The following is a 24,893-nucleotide window of genomic DNA, read 5'->3' as shown; positions in this document are numbered from 1 at the left end:
CAGTTTATTCCTTGGGTGATGTTCAGGTGTCGATCCTCTCTGTATTCTCTGGTGTGGTATGGTGCAATCTTTCTGTAAAACAGGAAAAGGAAACATGATTTCCTCCAATTCCCTCTCCTCCTTTGCTGAAGGGGCTGACTCCTCAGTTAGAGACTGTTCCACAGTGAGTGTCAGTCAGCTATTCCCCTATGTGGGGAATCAGATGCAAATCCCTTTTCCTCATTTGACTATCACACACCCTCTGTTTCCAGCAGGGACACTTTTTAGTGACTAGGAACAGACAACGTGGCTCCTTTCTTTCCTGCCCCCAGAACCACCATCTTCCCAGGCGCCATGAGGCAATGGAAAAGACAGTCGGGTGGAGTGTAAAACCAGCTATCAATTCACTATGAGCTCGGGTCGTGCAGGTGAAGACCAGTTTTACCCTTAGAGAATGTGTTTACTATAAAAAACACTCAGGAGAAATGTGGTTAATTGGAGATTTTGAAATTCTTCCCTTTGCATTTCAAAATTATTTGAAGAAAACACACTGGGCAGGAAGTGCTAGAAGCTAAGGAAAATATTACTTCAGTGTAGCTGATTAAAGGGTTCTGGTTTATCCTGGGAAATTAGATACACTGCACTCGCTCAGACTGCACATCCCAAATTCAGCTATCAGCCACAGCACTGGGCAAAACTATCAAATCCAAGCCCAGTCTTTTGGGAAAGGCCGAGATCTTCAGGAAAAATCTTTAAAGAAGGCATTAAAAGATATTTCAATAAATATGTCTCCAGGTACGGCAGCCGAATTGCTTTGGTGCTGGATTAACAATCCAGAGATTATGAGTTCAAATCCAACCACGGAAAGTTACACACATAGAATTACAGTGCAGAAACAAGCCATTCAGCCCAATTGGTTGATGCTAGTATTTGTGCTTCACACGAGACTCCTCTCACCCATCTTCATCTCACCCTATCATTATATCCTTTTGTTCCTCTCTCCCTCATGTGCTTATCTAGTTTCCCCTTAAAGGCATCTACGCTATTCACCTCAACCACTCCATGTCGAGAAACTGAATTTATTAAATTTTGAGCTTTGCTGGATACAATCAAAATAAAAACATGAAAAATTTCATATTGTCCTAAAAACCCAAATATTGTCCTTCAGGGAATGGAACCTGCTACAACTGCCTGGTCTGGTCTACATGTGATTCCAAGTCCCACACAACATGGTTGACTCTTAACTGCCCTCTGAAGTGGCCCAGCAAACAATGATAAACAATCACTACAAAGTCCAATAACGAGGAAAATCAGATAGATCTGAACAATCCTGGCATTGTGTCAAAATAAGATTACAGTGAAATCTGTAAAGCCTCTCCTACCAAGGTCTCATGACAAGTACCCAACTGAGGAGAGTTACCCGATATACTGGCCAAGTAGCAGTGATACTCATTGATTCGTATCAATCTGGAAACATCTCAGACTCCTCCGTCTCCTTCCCCGGGTATGTCTCATCCCACTGGCAGGTGGGGAAGTCCTTAAAACTGACTCCATGGAATCTCATGGCTTCAGGTCAAAAAAGTTCAAGGAAAACTACCAGTCCCCTCCCAACTGATGAATGAGTATTTCACCATGTTAAACATCACTAGATAAGTAGACTAAGGACAGATCCCAAAACTGGGTATCCATGAGGTGCAGTGAGCTATCAGCAGCAGCAGGATTGTATTCCACCACAATCTCACAGCCTGGCACAGCCCTCATTCCATGATTATCATCAAACCAGTAGATCGAGATGTCAGGAGCAGCAGTGGCTCCCTCTCTGCCACTTGCCTTTCTGCCCACTACTTCCTCTCTATCTGGGCTGAGATCAGGAACTACCCTCAACCCCACACCCACACCCCATCCATGCAGGGAGGGGGACTGCAGCCTGAACGTGCATCCTTCAGTGCTCCCTGACACACTGAGTTTGAACTAGTATGCAGCCATTCCTACCCTGCTCTGCTGCCAGTTATAGATTATAATCTGATCTCCCTTTACAATGAGTCTGCCCCCTCACTGGGAGACTGCTTCACAACGTGAGTCAGTTGGCTGGTGAACCATAAGGGGAATCATGCTGTTCCTACTAAACGACAGGTCACTTTCTGACATTTTAACACAACAATAAGCAACAGCAACTTGCATTTGTATAGCACCTTTAACATAGTTCAATGGACCTAGTACTCTGCAGGAGTGTTAACATAATTTGGGAGCTTGCTGTGTGCACATTGTCTGCCACGTTTCCTATATTATAACAGTGACTACACTTCAAAAGTACTTCATTGGCTGTAAGGAACTTTGGGACATCTGGCGGTCATGAAAGGCTCGACATAAATGCAAGTCTTTCTTTTTCTGAGGGTGATGAAAGGTCTTGGAGGGGTTTGTAAAGACAGGCAACATCCAGATCTCAACACACAGTCAAACATTTACCGGGGGAACTGAGACAGCAGCTGCAATAAGTGAGGTTTTATTCAGATGGGACAATGACAAGTTTAAATCCCCACCTGATCTGCTGCTCAAAGTCGCCTCCGTTTCACTGGTCAGTTTCCCAAACTTCAGGAAACTCATGTTACTCCAGAAATATTTGGATTGGCTGTGAGAGACGTCAATCAGAGAGCCCCACCCACTCTGCCCATTCTCTCCTCTTCCTGTTCCACAGCTGCTTCACTTCCTGTAGGGACTCAAAACCAACTCAGGACATGGTGAGTGAACGAACACAATTTATAATAATTACATCACATAATATCCACACTAATCTTCAGGCAGCCTGACTATCCTGTGGGGAATCAGCTGTGGAAATGCCCCTTATGCTGTGTGAGAACATCCAGCTGAGAGAGCTGTTTACTCGGTGCTTTGTGCTGAACTGTTTGCCTGGAGCTGTGTGTTGGATATTGAGTGTGTTTATTGGAAGCATTTCCCTTCTGATTTACAGGCTGACTTTTGTTGATGGCTCATTACTGAATATGAGAAGGTGAGGTGTAATTATCTGGGAGGTGCAGAGTGTCTGAGGATTCTTACTGATTTCCTATTGTTGAGTTCTGTGTGTGTTGGGAGCTGGTTATTATCCTGTGGACTGTGAATGTTCAGTTCTGTCTGTGTTTTGTGATCTGGATGTTTCCTGTCTTTTCAAATGCTCCAAGACCTCCCACCCCCTATCTCTGTAACCTCCTCAGAAAAGAAAGAAAGTGAGGACTTGCATTTATATAGAGCCTTTCACAACCACCAGAGCCAGTGAAGTATTTTTTAAGTGTAGTCACTGTTGTAATATCAGAAACGTGGCAGCCAATGTGTGCACAGCAAGCTCCCACAAACAGCAATGTGATAATGACGTGATAATCTATTTTTTAGTCGTGTTGAATGAGGGATTAATGTTGGTGTGGACACCAGAGATAACTCTCTTGTTCTTCTTCAAAGTAGTGCCATGGGATCCTTTACACCCACCTTAGAGAGAGCAGAAGGGGCCTAGTTTGAGATCTCATCTGAAAGATGGAACCTCTGACAGTGCAGCACATCCTTTTGTGCTGTACTATTCTATGACTCTGTATGATTCTATGAAGGGTTCTCCGTTACCATCCTTGCCTCTCACTGTCATTTCCCTGTGTTGGTCAGGAATAGGGACACCGTGCATAGGAAGAGGTGCAAGTTCCACTCACAGGAGAGACACCCTGCCTCACTAATCTGCCGCTGAAACCCTCATCCCTAACTTTGCAGGCTCTAGACTCAACTATTCCAATGCTCTCCTTGCTATTCTCAGATCTTGCGCTGTAAACTTGAGCTCCTCCAACACTCCTAACTGACACCAAGGCCCATTTGCCAATCACCCCTGTGCTCATTGATATACATTGGCTCCCGGTCAAGCAACACCTCGATTTTAAAATTCTCATCCATGTTTTACCCTCCATGGCCTTGCCCCTCCCTATCTCTGTAATCTCCAGAGCAATTCAGCTGCCAGACCTGGAGACGCATTTATTGCAATTTCTTTTAATGCCTTCTTTAAAGATTTTACTTGAAGGCCTCGGCCTTTCCCAAAAGCCTGGGCTTGGATTTGATAGTTTTGCCCAGTGCTGAGACTGGTTGCACATCCCAAATTCAGCTGTCTCAGTGAGTGCAGTGTATCTAATTTCCCAGGATAAACCAGAACCCTTCAATCAGACACACTGAAGCAATATTTTCCTTAGCTTCTAGCACTTCTTGCCCAGTGCATTTTCTTCGAACAATTTTGGAAACCAAGTGGAGAATTTTCAAAAACTCCATTGAATGAATATTTCTCCTGAGTGTTTTTTATATGAAACACAAACTCTCAGGGCAAAACTGGTCTTCACCAGCACGACACAAGCTCATCATGAATTGATAGCCCATTTTACACTCCGCCCGACCGTCTTTTCCATTGTCCTCACAGTGCCTGGGAGGGTAGGAGATTGGGCAGAGGAAAGAAAATAGCCACATTGTCTGCTCCTGGTCACTATCCAGTGAGTATTCCTGCCGGAAACAGAGGATGTGTGACAGTCAAATGAGGAAAAAGGACTTGTATCTGATCCCCCACACAGGTGAATAGCAGACTGGCACTCACTGTGGAACAGTCTCTAACTGAGGAGTCAGCCCCTTTAACAAAGGAGGAGAAGGAGTTGGAGGAAATCATGTTTCCTTTTCCTATTTTACAGAAGGATTCCACCAAAACTACACCAGAGAATACAGAGAGGATAGACACCGCAGATAGATCCTGACCTTCAAAGAACATCTGTGGGAAGCCATCCAGTCCCTTCGCATCATTGCTCAACACAGAGAAGGTTGGACAGTGAAACCATCATCTGGAAATCGGTTGGGTCAGGGGAGCTTAGACGTATCATCAAATCTGAAACTGGTCAGTGGTGTGGAGCCTTCCATCAGAACTGACCTTTCCAAATGTTCGGCTGTGGGTGATCGGTCAGTGCGAGGCTGGGAAGAAGTGTAAGTGGCTCCAAGTGTGGTGAGAGCTTCAAGCATTCATTGAGCCTCATGAATCACTGATTTATTCTGACAGGTGAGAGGCTGTTCAAGTGTGAGGTGTGCGAGGAGGGCTCCACAGGTTCATACGATCTCCTAACACACAAGGTGCATCTGTTATACAACTATTAAGACAAGGGCCACTTCATGGAAGAGAAACGGTTCAAGTGTGAGGTGTGTGACCGAGCCTTCCCAAAATTATCGACACTCGTGCAACATCGACACATTCACACAGGGGAGAAACCATTCACGTGTGAGGTGTGTGACAAATCATTCGCGTGGTCATCAAACCTCCGTGTACATAAATGCACTCAGAGAGGTGAGAATCTATTCACTTGCAAGGTATGCGGCAAATCATTCACACAGTCCTGGACTCTCCGTGTGCATCTGCGCATTCACACAGGAGAGAAACCATTCAGGTGTGAGGTGTGTGACAAATCCTTCTCACAGCCGTCGTCCCTCCGTGAACACCAACGCATTCACACAGGAGAGAAACCATTCAGATGTGAGATGTGTGATACATCATTCAGGCAGTCATCAGCCTACCGTGCACACCAACGCATTCACACAGGAGAGAAACCATTCAAGTGCGAGGTGTGTGACAAATCATTCTCGTGGTTAACAAACCTTCGTGAACACCAGCTCATTCACACAGGGGCAGAAGAGGTCAAGTGTGAGGTTTGTGACAAAGTTTTCACAAACTTAAGGAGCCTCCAGCTACATCAGACAATCCACACAGGAGAGAAACACTTCAATTGTGAGTTTTGCGATAAAGCTTTTGCGAGATCTTCAACCCTCCTGATACACCAAAGGATTCACACAGGGGAGAAACCCTTCAAGTGTGAATTTTGTGAGATGGCTTTCTCCCAAACCTATCACCTCTTGAGACACCAGAGGATTCACACAGGAGAGAAACCCTTCAAGTGTGAGGTGTGCGATCAAGCCTTCACACAGTCATCAACGCTGGTGAAACATCGACGCAGTCACACTGGAGAGAAGCCGTTTAAGTGTGAGGTGTGTGACAAATCATTCTCACAATCATCGCACCTCCGTAGACACCGACGCATTCACACTGGGGAGAAACCATTCACGTGTGAGGTGTGTGACAAATCATTCTCACACTCATCATCCCTATGTGCACACCAACACGTTCACACTGGGGAGAAGCCATTTAAGTGTGAGGTGTGTGACAAGAGCTTTGCAGAATCATGGGACCTTCTGAAACATTGGCGTGTTCACACTGGGGAAAAGCCATTCACGTGTGACAGATCATTCTCGGCCTCATCGTCCCTCTGTGCACACCAACACATTCACACAGAGGAACCTTTCCCAGGTGAGGTGTGTGACAAATCCTTCTTGAGTTCATCAGATCTCCTGTTCCATCAGAGGATCCACACAGGGGAGTGAGTCTTCAATTGTGAGGGAAAGTGTGTAGCGTGGGGAAAGCAGTACTCTAACTACAAGAAACTGAACCACTTTGCATGCAAGCACTTCATCAGATCAAAGAAAAAATTGCAAATGACATTCTTGGAACAACCAATGGGGTTCAACCTGCACAGACTGTCTTAAAGCCTGAGTTTGAAAATTCACTTGTGAATAAGAATGAAAAATCTTCTTTTGGAGATACAACTTTGAACAATAAATATTGTAAGAAGAAAACATCACAAAAAGTAATATTTTACATCTTAAACTGGACATGGAATTGAGCAGAGAGCTGATGAACTTGTGAAGTTGATTGGACAATGGGATGATTATTGTATGCATTGCATGTGGTCAGATAATTGTTAAGATATACAACATATTGTAAAGTGTAATATTCTACATGGTATAAACGAAAACACATCACTTGGTGACATATTTTCATTTTCTTCAGGTGGGGAGTGTTGTGAATATTTAGTTCATGGCTCATATTTTTTGGAATATAATTTTTAGTTTTAGGAATATAACTTTTAGGTTGTGGGTTAAGAAGATCAGAATAGAGAGAGCAATAAAACAGCAGGTGGGCTTACTTAGTTGGAAAGCTGGAGGCTTGATGTCTGCACTCCTTGCAGTAATGACAGTCCAGAGGGATTGTTTTGTTTTTGGAGTTAGAGCTAAATTAGTTTAAAAGCATTCAATGAGCCCTTTATTAGGTCAAAGAAGAAATTGTAAATAAGGGAGAATTAATTTAATAGTCAGTTTGAGGACAGCCCAGAGCAGGCTATGTTGTCATGGAGATGGGTGGAGCTGAAGGAGGCTTTCTGGTTTCAATTTATCTGGGTGTTTGCTGGGAGAGGTTTTTAGTTGCAGTTTGGACCTCGTGTGGTTTGCAGCTTGTTGAGAGAAGTTAGTCAAAGTAAATGACAGTCAGGTAGAGCTGCACTGCAAGCAGAGTAAAACCCTAACATTATCATTGACCATGTGGAAGGCAAGTGAGGCTTAATCTCTGTTTGAATTTTGTGAGGAACAGAAGTTGGAAAATTAAGGTTAAGGATATCTCCTCAGGACTAGAGAGACACTCAGGCCAGGATTTTCAGGTGGGATCAGAAATTCCTGTCACAAGTCAATGGACTTTTTGCTTGTTTGCCAAATTTTTCGCCCAACCCACGATGGGTCCTGCCACTGGTAGGACCTGAAAATCACGGCCTTGGATTGAGAAGGGACGAATCCAGTGTCATGGTTGATGTGGGTACCAACAACATAGATAGGACAAGTGAAGCTGAGGGAGCAGGAGCAGCTCAGGACCAAATTAAATATCTGAACTACAAAAGTAACAATCTCTGGATTACTACCTGAGATGCAAGCACATTGAAAGAGGAAGACCCACAGCATCCAAGGCAGTGATGGCCAAATCAGCACATGCACAGAAGAGAGGGGGGCACAGGAGCGTGGGGGACGGGAGAGAGATGGGGTATAAGAGAGAGGGGACACATGAGAGAGGAGGCACAGGAGAGAGGGATGCAGGAGAGAGGGGAGAGGAGATTGACCCAGTGCTCAGAGAGTGATTCTGCGAGTGGGGGACTGGCTTGGGAATGATCCTTCCCTTCTTGCCAGACCCCTCTTGCATGATCCCTCATCCGAGACATCACCAGACATCTTTGTCAGCCTCTCTCCGTTCGCCTGATGCCACCTCCCTTTCCTGACCCCACACTCTGTCCTACGCCCTTTGCCTGATCCCTCGTTTTGTCCTACAACCTTTGCCTGACCCCTCGTTCTGTCCCTCACCCCTCACCTGACCCCATGTCCTTTTCCCAATCCCTGCCAGAGCCCTCACCAGCTGCATGGAGACCCTCAGTCCTTGAGTCGAGGCAGCAGCTTCTCTGTCAAGAAACAGATGGCAGTGAGAGGCGGTGAATCCCAGTCCCAGAACCCATTGGATCTCCATTCCTAATCACACAGCAGGGAGACTCACTGAGCACAGTGCCTGGCACACAGCGCAGGGGTCAGCAGGGAGACTCACTGAGCACAGTGCCTGGCACACAGCGCAGGGGGTATCAGGGAGAAGATCGGGTCTGGGTATGAGGGGCCGAGCAAGGAGTCTGATGAGAAGCGGAGTGTTTAATTCCTGTTTCTGACACCTCCACTTTCTCCTCCTTGTCCAAGGGCAGAGTCGGCACAGAGTTGATTTCACATTTTGAATGCAGGCAGTCCTCAGACTTATGACACAATTGGTTTCTGAAAACCGCGTCTTAAGTTGAAACTTCGTAACTCGGAACCGATTTTCCAATAAATACAATGCTATAAATGGGGGATTGGTTCCTGAACATAGGTGCGATACCTTATTTTCACCAAAATAACCCAGAATTTTGTACTCAATCAATTATAGGCAAGAATATAGCAATATTCATGTATTTATGTTGTAAATAGCAAACATATTGACATAAAAAAAATCACATAATAAGCTAAAACTACATATAGAAACATAGTATAGCACTGTACCTATTGCATCAGAACAGCAACTGAGCATCGAGTCAGGGAGAAGGGCAGTTCATATGATCATTTGAACCTGTTCGCTGGCGTGATGTCATAAAGTCGAAACCAGCGTGGGAAAGTCAAAACAGGATGTCAATTTATAAATGTAAGTGCCGTTCATTGTAACTCGAACGTCATAAAGTCAACTGCCTGTAATTATTTGGTTGTTTGCACTTGGCTAACGTTTTTTGAATGACTGCACTTTCTTCAAAACAAAATGTTTTACTTTCCAATTAGTGAAAATTTCTAAATAAATATTTCCAGTCTTGTTTATAAGAATGTTTATGAAATATTAATTTTTTAATATGTTGTAAAAGGTGGAAAAATGTCGTTTATCTGTATTTTTGGAACTGGACAGTTCTATTTAATGTTAAAAATTAATAATTGGAGATTGTAATGAATCTTCTCTGTTTAAATCGCAGTGTCCACATTTTGTTAGACTCTCCATTGGGGATGGGAGCTCAGTGGGGCATGAGGTGGGACTCATTGTCTGAGTATGCCTCCCCCCCATGTGTTGATATCTGACAGCCGTGCCCTGTCCAAAAGCTGCCTCTTGTGGAGGTTCAGCTCCCCTCAGCTCTAATTTCTGAGGCTTAATATTCACCTTGTCCAGTTCCTCTCCTGGTCCATTCACCTCTGCCATCATGTCCTGGTCAATTCACCTCTCCTGGGATGTTCCGGTCCATTCACCTCTCCCAGGATGTCCCAGTCCATTCACCTCACCTGGTTCCTCTCCTGGGCTCTCCCAGTCTAGGCCTTGTTTGAGAGTGATATTGTTCAGCGTGCAGTTCACTAGGATGATTGTGACCATTCTCTCTCTCTCTGGGGAATACTGTGATCCACCCCCAGGTGTAGCCAGTAGCAGAAACAGTTCTTCCCACTAGCTTCTCTCTGTGAGCTGCCTCAGAGAGACACAAGTGTCAATAAACAACACCTCCTCCTCAGTGTGTGGTGCATGAAATGGTGGCATCAGTCCCAGTCCCATGGACCTTGTTCCTAATCTCCTCAATGCTCTCTATCTCTCTCCTATCCCTCTCTCCTCCTTAAGTCATGAATATCAATGACTGTTGGTGCCTGAATGCCAAAAAACCCTGAGTGTAATTTGAAGAGCCGCCTCAAGCAGGCGCAATCGGCTGAAGCTCGCCACTCTCATTATTCCTGTCTGGGGATGTGGTCATTTCTGTGGTTGGTACCAGCTTCTTTGGTGATGTTTAATAATGTTTAAGATCGCAACTAGTTCAATTTACGCTTGGTGTAACTTACATTTAAATTTCCTGATGTGGTCAATTTCAGTTGGATTATGCTGATAAAACCAACACACTAGTGTAAACTCTCAGCCACAAACTCTGCACTTCAGGTTGCTGCACATTTGCCAAAGATTTTACTGAAGCAAATATTTTTTTTAAATGTGTCTGACCAATTGAATTATTTGTGTGGCCCTGGTAAGTTAATTGGTAACTAGTTCGAGCTGCACGTGTCAGTGTTGTCATTGTGTCTGGGTTCCTGAAGCTGTGGAAGGTGGTAAAGTCCCTGGTTCTCATATTACAGTTCTCATACTGTATGCTCCTGAATGTTTCATAGGAACACACCACGCTGACAAATCAGGTCCTTTGGGCTAATTAAAAGAAAGAATTAATTGCGCATTTTAAATCTATACAGAAGATTGATAACACGGCAGACAAACAACAACACAATATTTGGCTCACAACAAACACTGAATCAACCAAAATAACAAATCATTTGAAAGTGACTCAAGAACTTTGCCAGAACATGAAATGAATCTTGGGAGAGTGTAAGGTGAGCATATCACACCGTTATTACATTGAGGTCTGATGGGCTGAGGGAACTCAGATCTGTAGAGGCTCACACCCAGTCCCTCGCCATTTCCAGGATAATAGTCCTTCCAGACAGGAGAGTACAAACAGTACTCATGGTATTAGTCAAACACCCGTCACCTGAAGAGGATCTGTCTATAATTCACATCACCAGCTAAAGCAGGGTCCGATTCTACCCCATACCCACACCTGAGAGCTGGCTCACTTTACTAACACACACGTGCTCACATCAGGGGAAACTCTCTCAGAATACTACAGACAGAAGTTTCTTTAAAATCCTGTGCTTTAGTCCAGCTCCCAATTCCGATGGTCAGAAATGACATTGAAGTTTGGAGGCAGAGGTTGGAGCTTGTTTCCATTATACAAACACATGCAGCATTGAAGACATCAGAATAGTTTGCAAATCTGTTGCAGAGTGCACAATGACACTGCAGTCATCTGTAAACTGTAGATTGTGTGTATCTATGGTGGTCAGTTTAGTTTTGGCACAGAAGCGACCGAGGTAAATGAGTAGAATGGGGGCTATCACACAGCCTTGCTTGACACCAGTTTGGATGTGAAGGCTTCTGTTTCAGATCTCCCACCCAAAGCATCTGCAGTCATATCATCATGAAGTAATTGCAGGATTGTGATAAAGTTTCTTGGACATCCAAATCGTCAGAGCACAATCCACAGAGCCTCACGATTTACTGAGTTAAATGCTTTGGACACATTAATGAATGTAATGAAGAGGTCCTGGTGTTGCTCTTGATATTTTTCTTGGGTTTGTCTGGAAACAAATACCATGTTGGAGGTTCCTCTGGAAGGTCTAAAGCCAAATCAAAGCTCTAAGTGATGTCTGTATCACTGGATCCATGTGGGGGACTGATGCCTGCTGGGCAGATCATTGGCTTGTTCAATCGGTGATGAACATCCACCCAGCACCAAGATATCACAAGGCCCAAAAGTCCAAGAGGAAGAAGATCAATGTCTCAGCCCTAAAACAGCCCAACCGAAGAGAGGAATTCCAGGTGCAGCTCACAAACAATCGGGAAAATCTTCACATATCCAATTCAATTCCCAAACAGTGGAATCAAAATAAAGTCAGCTGTACTAAACTCCTGTGCCCAGACCATTGGGTTCGAGCTTCATTATCACCAGCATTGGCTCAATGAACATGACATTCAAATATGTGACCTCCTGGATCAAAAACGATCAGCCTTCATTGCCTGGCAGAACAACCCAAGGTCACAACTCAAGAAGGCAGCAGTTCAACAGCTCAAGACTGATGCCTAAAGACAAATCCAGAAGATAAAGGACATGTGGTGGGAAGAAAAATCCCAAGAGATCCACCAATATGCTGAACATCATGACATGCCAATCTTTTTTGAAGTCACCAGGGTCATCAATAGATCAGGATAAATCACGCTGCAGAAACGATCAAGGTATTTCCCTCTTGTCCACAGCAGGGAAAATCCTGACACACATTCTCTTGAATTGCCTACTTCCTGTAACTGAGGGAATCCTCCCAGAGACACAGTGACATCTGTGCATAAGCAGGAACTTCTATACATATTGATGTCTGCTTTTGGTGATGTTTGGCGATCTGGTGATCTAAATTGGCCTTCTTGAAACAATTGGACTGATTGTAGGAGAGGTTTGATGTAGACACTGCTCCCCTGTGAGAACTCTGAAGTGTAAACAACAGACATCTCTCAGTGTAATGGAAGCAGGTGACCTGGCTCCAAGTCCGTGTGGAAACGTCGGTGTATGGCAAGAGAGGAGGAGTAGGTGAAACAATCCTGGCACACATCACACTGGAAGGGTTTGTCTCCCATGTGGGTTCGTTGATGTTCCAGGAGGTCCGACAAGTGTGTTAAGGTTTTATTACAGAACTCACAGTGATAGGCTTCCTCCCCTGTGTGAGTGCATTGATGGACCAGGAGATCTGCTAACTGTATGAAAGCCTTGTCACACACCTCACACCTGAAGGTTTTCTCCCATGTCAATCCTCCAATGCACCAAGAGGTTCATTAACTATGAGAATGATTTGTTGTGCAGCTTGCATGTGAATGGTTTCTCACCTGTGTGAATGCGTTGGTGGTTGTGGAGGGTCACTAACTGTGAGAATGATTTATCGCACTCCTTGCATGTAAATGGTTTCTTTCCTGTGTGAATGCGATGGTGAGCGCAGAGGTTCGATGACTGCGAGAATGATTTGTTGCACACCTTGCATTTCAATGGTTTCAGCCTTGTCTGAATGCATTGATGTGCACAGAGGGATGATAAGTTTAAGAACGATTTGTCGCACATTTTGCACATGAATGGTTTCTCTGTTTGTCTGTGTTGGTGCCTGAGGAATTGCAATTAATTTGAGAATGACTTGTTGCATAATATGCATGGGAATAGTTTATCCTCTATGTGAATGTGCGCAGAGGGTCGTTGACTTCAAGAATGATTTGTCACACACCACACATGAATGGTTTTGTCCCAGCGTGAATGCGTTCATGTACATGGAGGGTCATTAACTGTAAGAATGATTTGTTACAGACCTTGCAAGAGAATCATTTCTTCCCTGTGTGAATGTGGTGGTGTGCCCGGAGGTTCGATGACTGTGAAAATGATTTGTGGCACATCTTGCATGTGAATGGTTTCTCCCCTGTGTGAATGCGTTGGTGTGTGCAGAGGTTCCATGACTTGGAGAATGATTAGTTGTTCACCTCACACATGAATGGTTTCTCCCTTGTGTGAATGCGTTGGTGTTGATGGAGGCACGATGTGTTCAAGAATGATTTGTTGCATGTGTCACACATGAATGGTTTCTCCCCAGTGTGTATCTGCTGGTGCATGAGGAATTGCGATGATCTCGGGAATGATTTGTTACATAATCCACATGGGAATGGCTTCTCCCCTGTGTGAATGTGTTGGTGTACATGGAGGGTCGATGACTGTGAGAATGATTTGTCATACACCTCGTACGTAAATGATGTCTCCCCTCTGGGGCCTCAGGAGATCAGAGCACTATGTAAAAGCCATCTCACAAACATCACAATTGAAGGGTTTGTCCCTGGTGTGGTTCTTTTGGTGTCTCAGGAGGTTTGAAGATGCCAAAAAAGCTTTATCACGAACCTTATACTTGAAGGGTTTCTCTGCCATGCAGGTTCCCTTGTCTTAACAGTGCTCAAGACAGTTGCACCTTTGCGTCTTAGGAGATCATATGAGCCTGTGGAGACCTCCTCACATACACCTCACATCTGAATAGCATCTCACCTGTAGGAATGAGTCAGTGGTACATGAGGTTCGATGAATAATTGAACCTTTCACCATACTTGGAGCCCACTCACACTTCTTCCCAGCCTCACCGTGACCGATCGCCCACGGACGAACCTTCGGAAAGGTTGGTCCTGATGGAAGGTTCCACGCCACTGACCAGTTTCAGATCTGATGATATGTCAAAACTCCCCTGACCCAACCGATTTCCAGATGATGGTTTCACTGTCCAACCTTTTCTGTGCAATGCTGTGAAGGAACTGGATGTCTTCCCATAGCTGTGCACTTGTTCCTTAGGTGATGATCAGGATCTATCTGCGATGTACATCCTCTCTGTATTCGATGCTGTAGTATGGTGCAATCCTTCTGTAGAACAGGATAAAGAAACATGAATTCCTCCAACTCCCGCTCCTCCTTTGCAGAAGGGGCTGACTCCTCCGTAAGAGACTGTTTCACATGAGTGTCAATCTGCCATTCCGCATGTGGGAATCAGATTCAAATCCTTTCTTTTCCTCAGACTGTCACACACCCTCTGTTTCCGGCAGGGACACTGGATAGTGACCAGGAGCAGACAACGTGGCTACTTTCTTTCCTCTGCCCAGCCCCCAATATCACAGGCACCCTGAGGGCAATGGGAAAAACAGTCGGGTGGAGTGTATAACTGGCTATCAATTCACCATGAGTTTGAGTCATGCTGATGAAGACCAGTTTTACCCTTAGGGTATGTGTTTAATATAAAAAATACTCAGGGAAAATGTTAATTGAATGGAGATTTTGAAATTTCTCCCTTTGTTTTCCAAAATTATTTGCAGAAAACACGCTGGGCAGGAAGTGCTAGAAGCTAAGGGAAATATTGCTTCAGTGTAGCTGATTGAAGGGTTCTGGTTTATTCTGGGAAATTATATACACTGCACTCACTCAGACTACACATCCCAAATTCAGCTATCAGCCACAGCACTGGACAAAACTATCAAATCTAAGCCCAGGCTTTTGGAAAAGGTCGAGGCCTTCAGGTAAAATCTTTAAAGAAGGAATTAAAAGACATTTCAATAAATGTGTCTCCGGATATGGCAGCTGAATTGCTCTGGTGCTGGATTAACCATGCAGAGATTGTGAGTTCAAATCCAACCATGGAAAGTTACATACATAGAATTACAGTGCAGAAACAGGCCATTTGGCCCAGTTGGTCGATGCTGCAGTTTATGCTTCACAAAAGCCTCCTCTCACCTTATCCGCATATCCTTCTGTTCCTTTCTCCCTCATGTGCTTATCTAGTTTCCCCTTAAAGGTATCTGTGCTATTCACCTCATGTTGTGAAGGTGAATTGAATAAATTTTGGAATTAGTGGAATAGAATCAAAATAAAAACATGAAAAGTTTCAGGTTGTCCTCAATAATCAAATCTTGTCCTTCAGGGAAGGGAACCTGCTACAACTGCCTGGTCTGGTCCACAAGTGACTCTAGTCCCACACAACATGGTTGACTCTGAACTGCCCTCTGATGCAGCCCAGCAAACAATGATAATCAATCATTACAAAATCCAATAATAAAAGGAAAATCAGATAGATCTGGACAATTCTGGCATTGTGGGGGACTGATGATGGCTGGAAAGATCAATGACTTGTTCGATAGATGATGAACATCCCCCCAGCACCGAGACATCGCAAGGGCCAGAAGTCCAAGAGGAACAAGATCAATGTCTCAGCCCTAAAATAGCTCGACCAAAGAAAGGAATTCTAAGTGCAGCTCACGACCAATCTGGAAAATCTTCACACATCCTACTCAATTCCTGAACAGTGAGATCAATTAAAGTCAGCTGTATGAAACTCCTGTGTCCAGGCCACTAGGTTCGAGCATCATCACTAGGATTGGCTCAGTGAACATGACACTCAAATATGTGACCTCCTGGAACAAAAACAATCAGCCTTCATTGCCTGGCAGAACAACACAAGGTCACAACTCAAGAAGGCAGCATTTCAACAACTCAAGACTGACACCCAAAGACAAGCCCAGGAGATAAAGGACATGTGGTGGGAAGAGAAACCCAACCAAATGTTGATTATCATGACCTGCAAATCTTTTTTGAAGTCACCAGGGCCACCTATAGACAGAGGCCAAAGGGACAAAATCACCTCCATTCAGAGGATGGTGTTTCTCTTCTTAAGTGTGACAATTGTTCACTCTTGGTATTGATTGCCTTCTTGGTAAGAGTGCGAATTAGTGAGTGACTTGTGCCTGATGCTGCATTGAAAGGATGCTGAGTTTATAGAGGAGCTTCTCTGCATATTGATGTCTTCTTTTGGTGATGTTTGTTAACCTGGTCAGCGGTCCAATTGGCCTTCTTGAAACGACTGGAGTGATGGTCCGAGAGATTCGAGACAGACACTGCTGAGACAGACAGTGCTTTGGAATGACAGCTCCCATGGAGGGTAAATAAGTCAGACAACTCTCAGTGCAGCGGTAGTCGGTGACCCAGCTCCAAGTCCGTGCGAAGATGTCAGTGTATGGCTGGTGGAGGAAGAGTAGGTGAAACAATCCTGGCACACATGACACTAGAAGGATTTGTCTCCCATGTAGGTTGACTAATATTCCAGGAGGTCTGACAACTGTGTGAAGGCTTTATAACAGAACTCACACCGGTAGGGTTTCTCCCAATTGTGAGTGCGTTGATGGACCAGGAGATGACTGTGTGAAAGCTTTGTCACACACCTCACACCTGAATGGTTTGTCTCCAGTGTGAATCTGCTGGTGCTTCAAGAGATCGGAGGAGTGGGTGAAAGCCTCATCAGAAACATCGCACGAAGAGTTTTTTCCCTGAGAATTCTCTGGTATCCCAGAAGTATCGAAGATGTCGTAAAAGCTGTATCACAAATCTGTCACCAGTGTGGGTCCTCTGATGGAGTAGGAGGTTTGATGACCTTGAGAATGATTTGCCATGTACTTCACTTGTGAATGATTTCTCCCGTGTGAGTGCATTGGTGTCTGCGGAAGTCCAATGACACTGAGAATGATCTGTCACACATATCGCACGTGAATGGTTTGTGTGAATCCTCTGATGGAACTGCAGATTCGATGACCGCAAGAATGATTTGTTGCATACATCACACACGAATGGTTTCTCCTGTGTGAGTCCGTTGGTGTATGTAGAGGACTGATAACTGTGAGGATGATTTGTTGCACACCTCGCATGAGAATAATTTCACCTTGGTGTGAATATGTTGGTGTCTGCGGAGAATCAGTGACAGTGAGAATGATTTATCGCAAACCTCACACTTGAAAGGTTTTTCACCCGTGTGATTCCTCTGGTGTGTCAAAAGATCTGATGAGTGGGTGAAAACATTCTCACAAACCTCACACTTGTAAGTGTTTCTCCCCTGTGTGAGTGCATTGGTGTCTGCTGAGGGTCAATGACGCTGAGAATGATTTGTCACACACCTCACACATGAATGGTTTCTCCTGTGTGAATGCGATGGTGCACACAAAGCTTTGGTGACTGTGAGAATGATTTGTCACACACGTCACATGTGAATGGTTTCTCCCCCTGTGTGAATGCGTTGGTGTGTGAGGAGCTGTGACGACTTTGAGAATGATTTGTTGCATGCCCTGCACTTGAACGGCTTCTCTTCAGTGTGGATGCAACAATGATTCAGGAGCATCGATGAGTGTGTGAAGGTTCAGTCACACACCACACACTTGAAAGGTTTCCCTTCCATGTAGCTGTCCTTCTGTTACAGATGGGACAATAGATGCACCTGCGTGTTGGGAGATTGTAACCTGTGAAGCCCTCCTCACACTAAAACAGCCTTGCACCTGTAGGAATGAGTCAGTGGTTCATGAGGCTCGAATAATGATTGAAGCTGACACTTGGAGCCCACTCAGACTTCTTCCCAGCCTCACCCCGACCGATCACCCACAGCCGAACCTTCGGAAAGGCTGGTTTTGATGGAAGGTTCCACACTACTGACCAGTTTCAGATCTGATGATATGTCACAGCTCCCTTGACATCAAAGCTCCATGTTCGCCATTGCGTTCCCTTGAGCTGACCGATTTTCAGATGATGGTTTCATTGCCCAACCTTTTCTGAGTCTGAGTTGAGCAATGCTGTGAAGGGACAGCTCCCCATCTTCCCACGCAGCAATGGAAAAGACGGTCGGGCGGAGTGCAAAACAGTGAATCAATTCATCAGTGTGGGATGTGTAGCCTCGGATGTGTTTGATGGCAGATCAGAAGAGGAAGACCCACAGCATCCAAGGCAATAATGATGACTGCGGAATCAGTACATGCAAGGGGGAAGAGGGTGGCACAGGGGTAGAGGGGGGCATGGGGGAGAGAGGGGCACAGGAGAGAGTGGAGCACGGGAAGGAGGAACAGAGAAGCAAGTGGGAGAGGAGACTGAGCCAGTACTTGTGAATTGTCTGTTGCTCGGCGAGTGAGTCTGACTTGAGAGTTTGACCTGTGCCTGGGAAGTGACTGTTGCTTGGAGATTGACACCATGGTGATCAACTTTGTGGGAATAACATAGGGGACAGTTCAACTGCAGGACTCTTGGGAGGATGGGGGCTGGCGGCGTTTGCTTGTGTAAGTGGAGGGATGGAGGGGGTAGTGAGAGCAGGGGCTGATTGGTGGGGCTGGCAGTGAGTGTAGAGGGGGCAGTGAGAGCAGGGGCTGAGCGGTGGGGGCTTCCAGTGAGTGCAGGGGCTGAGCAGTGGGGGCTGACAGTGAGTGTAGTGAGTGCAGGGGCTGAGCAGTGGGGGCTTCCAGTAAGTGCAGAGGGGGCAGTGAGTGCAGGGGCTGAGCAGTGGGGATTGGCAGTGAGTGCAGGGGCTGAGCAGTGGGGGCAGGCAGTGACTGCAGAGGGGGCAGTGAGAGCAGGGGCTGAGCGGTGGGGGCTTCCAGTAAGTGCAGAGGGGGCAGTGAGTGCAGGGGCTGAGCAGTGGGGGCTGAGCAGTGGGGGCTGGCAGTGAGTGTAGAGGGGGCAGTGAGTGCAGGGGCTGAGCAGTGGGGGCTGGCAGTTTGTGCAGAGGGGGCAGTGAGAGCAGAGCAGGAGTGGTGAGAGGAAACCAGTGAGAGTCATGGAGCAGTGAGAACGGGGGCGTGGTGGTGGGTTGTTGGTGAGAGTAGCAGTTGTCCTGCAACAAAACAAAGACCACCCAATATCCAACCTAGTTTCCGATGAAAGGTCATCTCGAGCTGAAATGCTAACTCTGTGTCTCTCCACAGATGCTGCCTGACTTGCTGAGTATTTCCAGCATTTTTTGCTTTGATGCTAGTTTTTAAAGCACAGGATCAGATCATTCGGCCCATCTGCTTTCGACCAGTTCTTACACTCCACATGAGCTTTCTCCCAACTATTTTATCTCACCCGATCAGCAGATCCTTCTATTTCTTTCTCCCTCATGTACTTACTGGCTTCGCGTCAATGCATCAAAACTATTTGCCTCAACCATTCCCTGTGGTAGCAAGTTCCATATTCTAATCATTCTCTTGGTGAAGAAGTTTCTCCTGAATTCCTCATTGGATTTATTATTGACCATCTTATATTTATGGCCCCTAGTTTTGGACATCCCAGTGGAAACATCTTCTCTCTATTTATCCCTAAATTCTTAAATTTATAATTCATTTTTAAAATTGTCATTTAAAAAATTCTATTATGTCATCCTTCAGCCTTCTCTTTTCTAGGGAAAAGAATGATAACCTGTTCAGTCTTTCCTAATCTCTCAATTCTCAATATCATCCTTATGAATGTTTTTTGCACCTTCTCCAGTTCCTTTATGTCCATTTTCAATCTGGAGATCGGAACTGTGCACAGCTCTCCAAGTGTGATATAACCAAGGCTCTATACAAGTTCAACATAACTTCTCTGCTTTTCAATTCTATTCCTCAAAAATGGACCCCAGCGCTATTGTTTAAATTGTTTTAAAAAATAGCATTATTGACCTGCCTTGCTAATTGTAATGATTGATGAATCTGTAACTCTGCTCTTGCACAACTTGTAAATATGACCTTTGGCCCTCCCTAACCTATCCAAGTGAAATAATTTGTCCACATGAAGTCATGAACACAAACTGTTGTTATTTTCAAACTTCTATCAAATCACCCCATAGTCTACATTTCCCTGACGTGCCCACACCCAGCTCTTCGAACATAATGCAAAATACTGTGAATGCTGGAAATCTGATATATATTCAGAAAAAGCTGGAAATATTCAGGTCAGGCAACATCTATGGAGAGAGAAGCAACCTTTCTGCAGCCTTTGACATGCCCGACCACACTATCCAAAATAGGTGGGAAATTAAGTTGCAATGAAGAAATAAGAAATTTACAGATGGATATGGACAGGTTAGGTGAATGGGCCAAAATTTGGCAGATGGAGTTTAACGTGGATAAGTGTCAGGTTATCCATTTTAGTCGGAAGAATAATAAGGCGACTTATTATTTAAATGGAGAGAAACTTCAGAATGCTTCAGTGCAGAGGAATCTGGTTGTCCTCGTGTATGATTTGCTGAAAGCTAGTATGCAGGTACAGCAGGTAATAAGGAAGGCAGATGGAATTTTGGCATTTATTGCTGAAGGAATAGAGTATAAAAATAGAGAAGTGTTGTTGCAACTGTACAAGGCATTGGTGAGACTGCACCTGGAATACTGTCCCCTTACTTGAGGAAGGATGTAGATGCACTGGAGGCGGTTCAGAGGAAGTTCACTAGAATGATTCCAGCGATGCAGGGCTTGTCTTATGAGGAGAGATTGAGCAGTTTAGGCCTATACTCGCTTGAGTTTAGAAGGATGAGAGGAGATCTAGTTGAGATATACAAGATGCTAAAGGGGATAGACAAAGTAGATGGGGAACAGATGTTTCCCCTTCTGGGGCATTCTAGAATGAGAGGCCATAGTTTTAGGCTAAGGGGCGGGGTAGATTTAAATCAGAGATGAAGAGGAATTACTTTCCTCAAAGGGTCGTGAGTCTGTGGAATTCACTACCTCAGTGTGCAGTGGATGCCGGGACGCTGAATAAATTTAAGGAGGAGATAGACAGATTTTTAATTAGTAATGGGTTGAAAAGTTATGGGGAGAGGGCTGGAAATTGGAGTTGAGGCCGAAATGAGATCAGCCATAATCGTAATGAATGGCGGGGCAGGCTTGAGGGGCTGAATTGCCTACTCCTGCTCCTAATTCTTATGTTCCAACTCTTCTCTGTTGTCCAGTGAGTAGGGCTACTATCGCTTGGCCCACTTTTGCCTTTTCAGTTGTAGCCAGAGAATCTCCTGCAATGGTTAATCCACCATCACTCTGGAGTCCGACCAAGGGTCTATCCTCAGCCGCCACCTATTTCTCATCCACACGCTGCCCCTGTGTAAAACCATCTGATGCCCTGATGTCAGATTCACAGAGGGTCTCTTACAATCTGTCCCATTTTATCTCGAGTCAGAAAGAAATGCCCATCACCACCAGACAAAACAGAAATCTAGTAGTAAAGGAATGGCAAGCAGACAGCTTCAAGGAGAGAAATGATTTGAGCACCTTAGATCCAAAATCTTAACTGGGGCAGGGGCTAAATGGAGGACAGGCCCTTCAGCACCAGTAAGGGAGATGGATTCAAAACTGGGAGGGTCAAACTTTTATACTTTTACTCCACAGTCTGGAGAAAACAGTCTCTCACCAGTCACAGAAAACCAATGTAGAATGTAAAAGCAAAAAACTGCGGATGCTGGAAACTGAAAACAAAAACAAAAACAAAAACAAAAAATACCTGGAAAAACTCAGCAGGTCTGGCAGTATCTGCGGAGAGGAACACAGTTAACATTTCGAGTCCGTATGACTCTTCAACGGAACTAAGGAAAAATAGAAAAGGGGTGAAATATAAGCTGGTTTAAGGGGGGGGGGGCGGTGGGACAGGTAGAGCTGGATAGAGGGCCAGTGATAGGTGGAGATAACCAAAAGATGTCACAGACAAAGAGGTGTTGAAGGTGGTGATATTATCTAAGGAATGTGATAATTAAAGGTAGAAAGCAGGACGAGCAAGGTACAGATAGCCCTAGTGGGGGTGGGGGGAAGGGATCGAAATAGGCTAAAAGGTAGAGATAAAACAATGGATGGAAATACATTTAAAAATAATGGAAATAGGTGGGAAAAGAAAAATCTAGAAAAATGTAGAATGTAGTCCCATGTTATCCATTTAACCAATTTGATGGATGTCAGAGACGAGGAGGGGGGTGTTAAACGCCGTCCAAGAATGGGATTTACAGGTGCGCACCTCCAATTCCAGCCCCACCACGTAACAGCCGCTCGGGCTCGCGCTTTGTCAGCTTCGAACTGCCGAGCGCTGGGCGCCAACCGCTGCTGCGCGCGTCAGAACTACAACTACCATCAGGCATCGCGGGTTGCCCGCTCGATTCCACGCTGCCACTCCTTAGTACGCATGCGCACAGCCGCATGCAACTTGGGTAATGTAGTTCCCACCGGGTGAGCGGCTCCTTCCATCGCGCTTGCACGGAACTCAAAGGCGTTGCAGGGCAGTAAAGTCCCGCCCCATTTCCTGCTCAGTTGAGACGAGTGATTGACATGGAAATTGTGGGCGGGTGGTCAATGCAGCTCTGTTCTGATTGGCTGTAAGAGACATCAATCAGAGAGCCCACCCACTCTGCCCATTCTCTCCTCTTCCTCTCCCACAGCTGGTTCACTTCCTGTAGGGACTGAAAACCTAAGTGAGGAGATGGTGAGTGAAGGAACAGAATTTATAATAATTGCATCACATAATATCTACACTAATGTTCAGGACTGAATATCCTGTAAGTGAAGGAAAAGAGTTTATGCAGATTGTATAATCAATCCAGAGATTGTGAGTTCAAATCCAACCACGGAAAGCTAAATACGTAGAATTACAGCGCAGACACAGGCCATTCGGCCCAGTTGGTCCATGCTGGTGTTTATGCTTCATAGGAGCTTCCTCTCACCCCTCTTCATCTCATATTCAGTGATGCTTAAAAGGTACTTCCTCAAGTCGTTAACCCAGCAACATAGAAATTTGCTGGCTATGAAATATCTTTTACTGCCTTCTTTAAAGATTTTACCTGAAGACCTTGGCCTTTCCCAAAAGCCTGGCATTGTGAGTGGTGACCGAGTTGGTACTGTTGCTAGAGTTGATCTGCAGACACTTTTTAGGTGGAAACTTTTAAGTTTATTTGCAACTACATGTGTGTTTTCAAGTCCAACTCTATCTCTGCACTACTAACTACCAAGGTAGCCTGCACTACTCTCCTATTGGTTACTACAGATCATGTGATCTTCCCACATTATTCTTGAAGGTACGTTGAACTCTAAATAAAACCATAATTACTACATTTCTCCCCCTTTAACTCGGATATGCATATTTACAAGTTCAAATTTTTCAAGACAACAAAATATTTACACTGGGTAAGGAATTTACAAGTTCAGTCTTTGAGGTGGTTTCCTGGTTCATGTGGAACATCACAGCTCCACAACTTCAGATGCTTTGTCAGGAACCTCCTTTTCCAGAATTACCTGAACATCAGGTACTTCGGTGGGCACCTGCAGTTCTGTATCTTCAACTCTTACAGGAACATCAGACATGTCTGTTCTGCGTTGAGTATTCTCAACAGGAAACAGACCCAGTCATGATCACTGGTGGAACCAATTCTTGGTGATTTGTTTCTCTCTTCCTTAAATGGTCCACATGTTTTCGTATAACCCGGCTTTCCATCTCCACACATGGTAAGGTAGAAGTCCAGACACTGCACTTATTTCACCCAGTAACCACATTGGTCTTTCTCCGAAGTTCTTCACGTATGCCGTCTCTCCCACGGTAAATTTCCTTTCACGTCTATGCCAGCCGTATCTAGTTTTCCGGCTGCCGTGGCTCCTTTCCACCTTCCCCTCTAAATTCTGCATTATTAAGCTCAATCTCATCCTGATGAGGCGTTTCAACAATAACTCTGGAGGTGTGACACCTGTTCTTGTGTGAGACGTAGTCCTATAATGAAACAGAAAGCATGCTAGCTTAGTTGCTAATGAATTGCCAGTAAGTTTTTTCATGTTTGCCTTGAACGTAAGAACCACCCTTTCGGCCAGTACATCTGAGGAAGGGTGGTAAGGTGAAGTTTTTACATGAGTGATACCGTTGAGGCTGATAAACCGTTGAAAAACAGCACTCATAAGTGCCATGCTGTTATCAGAAATGACTACTTCTGGTAGTTTGTGAATGGCAAAACTTTGATGTTGCTTCTCAATTGTAGCAGTCGATTTGGTGACTACCCCATACATGTCCAACTGTTTTGAATGGGCATCAACAATGAGTAGAAATATTGATCCCAGGAAAGGTCCCACATAGGCAATGTGTAACCGCGCCCAGGGTCTACCTGGCCACTCTGAAGGGTGTAACGGAGCTGTCGATGGCAACTTTTGCAGTTGCTGACATTGCACACAACTCTTCACTAAGCTCTCTATTTCGTCACCCATCCCATCCCAGGCCATTGTAGATAGCTGCATGCTGTGGTCTTCATTCTGAAAATTCCTGGATGTGAGCTGTGTAGTTCAATTAAAAGTAGCTCCCTTCCCTTTGGAGTTCTACCACTCATGCTCCCCACAATAAGATGCCCTCCTGGTTGGTTATTTCATGTCTTCTGTTGAAGTATGGTTTCATTTCATCAGGTGTGACCAACCATGTAGCACTTGTTCTCGTACTTGAGTTAGGACTGGGTCCCGACTTGTCCAGCCTCTGATCTGTAGAGCGCATACCAGCGAGGAATTTAAGAAATTTAGCTACAAAACAAGTTCCTGTGGAACTGGGACGTGCTCATAATTTTCTCGTAAGGGCAAATGACTAAGCGCATCAGTGTTTGCGATT

The 24,893-nt window shown here is 45.0% G+C and overlaps 5 protein-coding genes and 2 pseudogenes across 7 annotated transcripts in view; 4 read left to right on the top strand and 3 right to left on the bottom strand.

Moving 5' to 3' along the window:
- The window catches only part of LOC144695220 (uncharacterized), a 29,364-nt gene extending 20,136 nt beyond the window's left edge, over positions 1-9,228 (top strand). The window contains exon 2 of the mRNA XM_078566114.1: positions 4,677-9,228. Within this exon, the coding sequence (XP_078422240.1) occupies positions 5,146-6,405 (1,260 nt within the window). The 5' untranslated portion in view covers positions 4,677-5,145 and the 3' untranslated portion in view covers positions 6,406-9,228. The remainder of the gene's footprint in view (positions 1-4,676) is intronic.
- LOC144695207 (uncharacterized) overlaps positions 1-24,893 on the bottom strand; it is a 469,933-nt gene that overhangs the window by 264,172 nt on the left and 180,868 nt on the right. The window lies entirely within an intron of this gene.
- Positions 1-24,893, bottom strand: part of LOC144695266 (uncharacterized) — a 290,534-nt gene that overhangs the window by 123,801 nt on the left and 141,840 nt on the right. The window lies entirely within an intron of this gene.
- The window catches only part of LOC144695162 (uncharacterized), a 144,183-nt gene that overhangs the window by 20,123 nt on the left and 99,167 nt on the right, over positions 1-24,893 (top strand). The gene's annotated exons all lie outside the window — the stretch shown is intronic.
- The window catches only part of LOC144695240 (uncharacterized), a 100,903-nt pseudogene that overhangs the window by 20,133 nt on the left and 55,877 nt on the right, over positions 1-24,893 (top strand). The gene's annotated exons all lie outside the window — the stretch shown is intronic.
- LOC144695216 (uncharacterized) overlaps positions 1-24,893 on the top strand; it is an 82,940-nt gene that overhangs the window by 24,047 nt on the left and 34,000 nt on the right. The window lies entirely within an intron of this gene.
- On the bottom strand, positions 13,472-17,688 carry LOC144695163 (uncharacterized; annotated as a pseudogene).

The sequence above is a fragment of the Cetorhinus maximus genome, chromosome 21 (genome assembly GCF_964194155.1).
Source record: "Cetorhinus maximus chromosome 21, sCetMax3.hap1.1, whole genome shotgun sequence".
Taxonomy (NCBI): Eukaryota; Metazoa; Chordata; class Chondrichthyes; order Lamniformes; family Cetorhinidae; genus Cetorhinus; species Cetorhinus maximus.
This window is presented reverse-complemented; position numbering and strand designations above follow the sequence as displayed.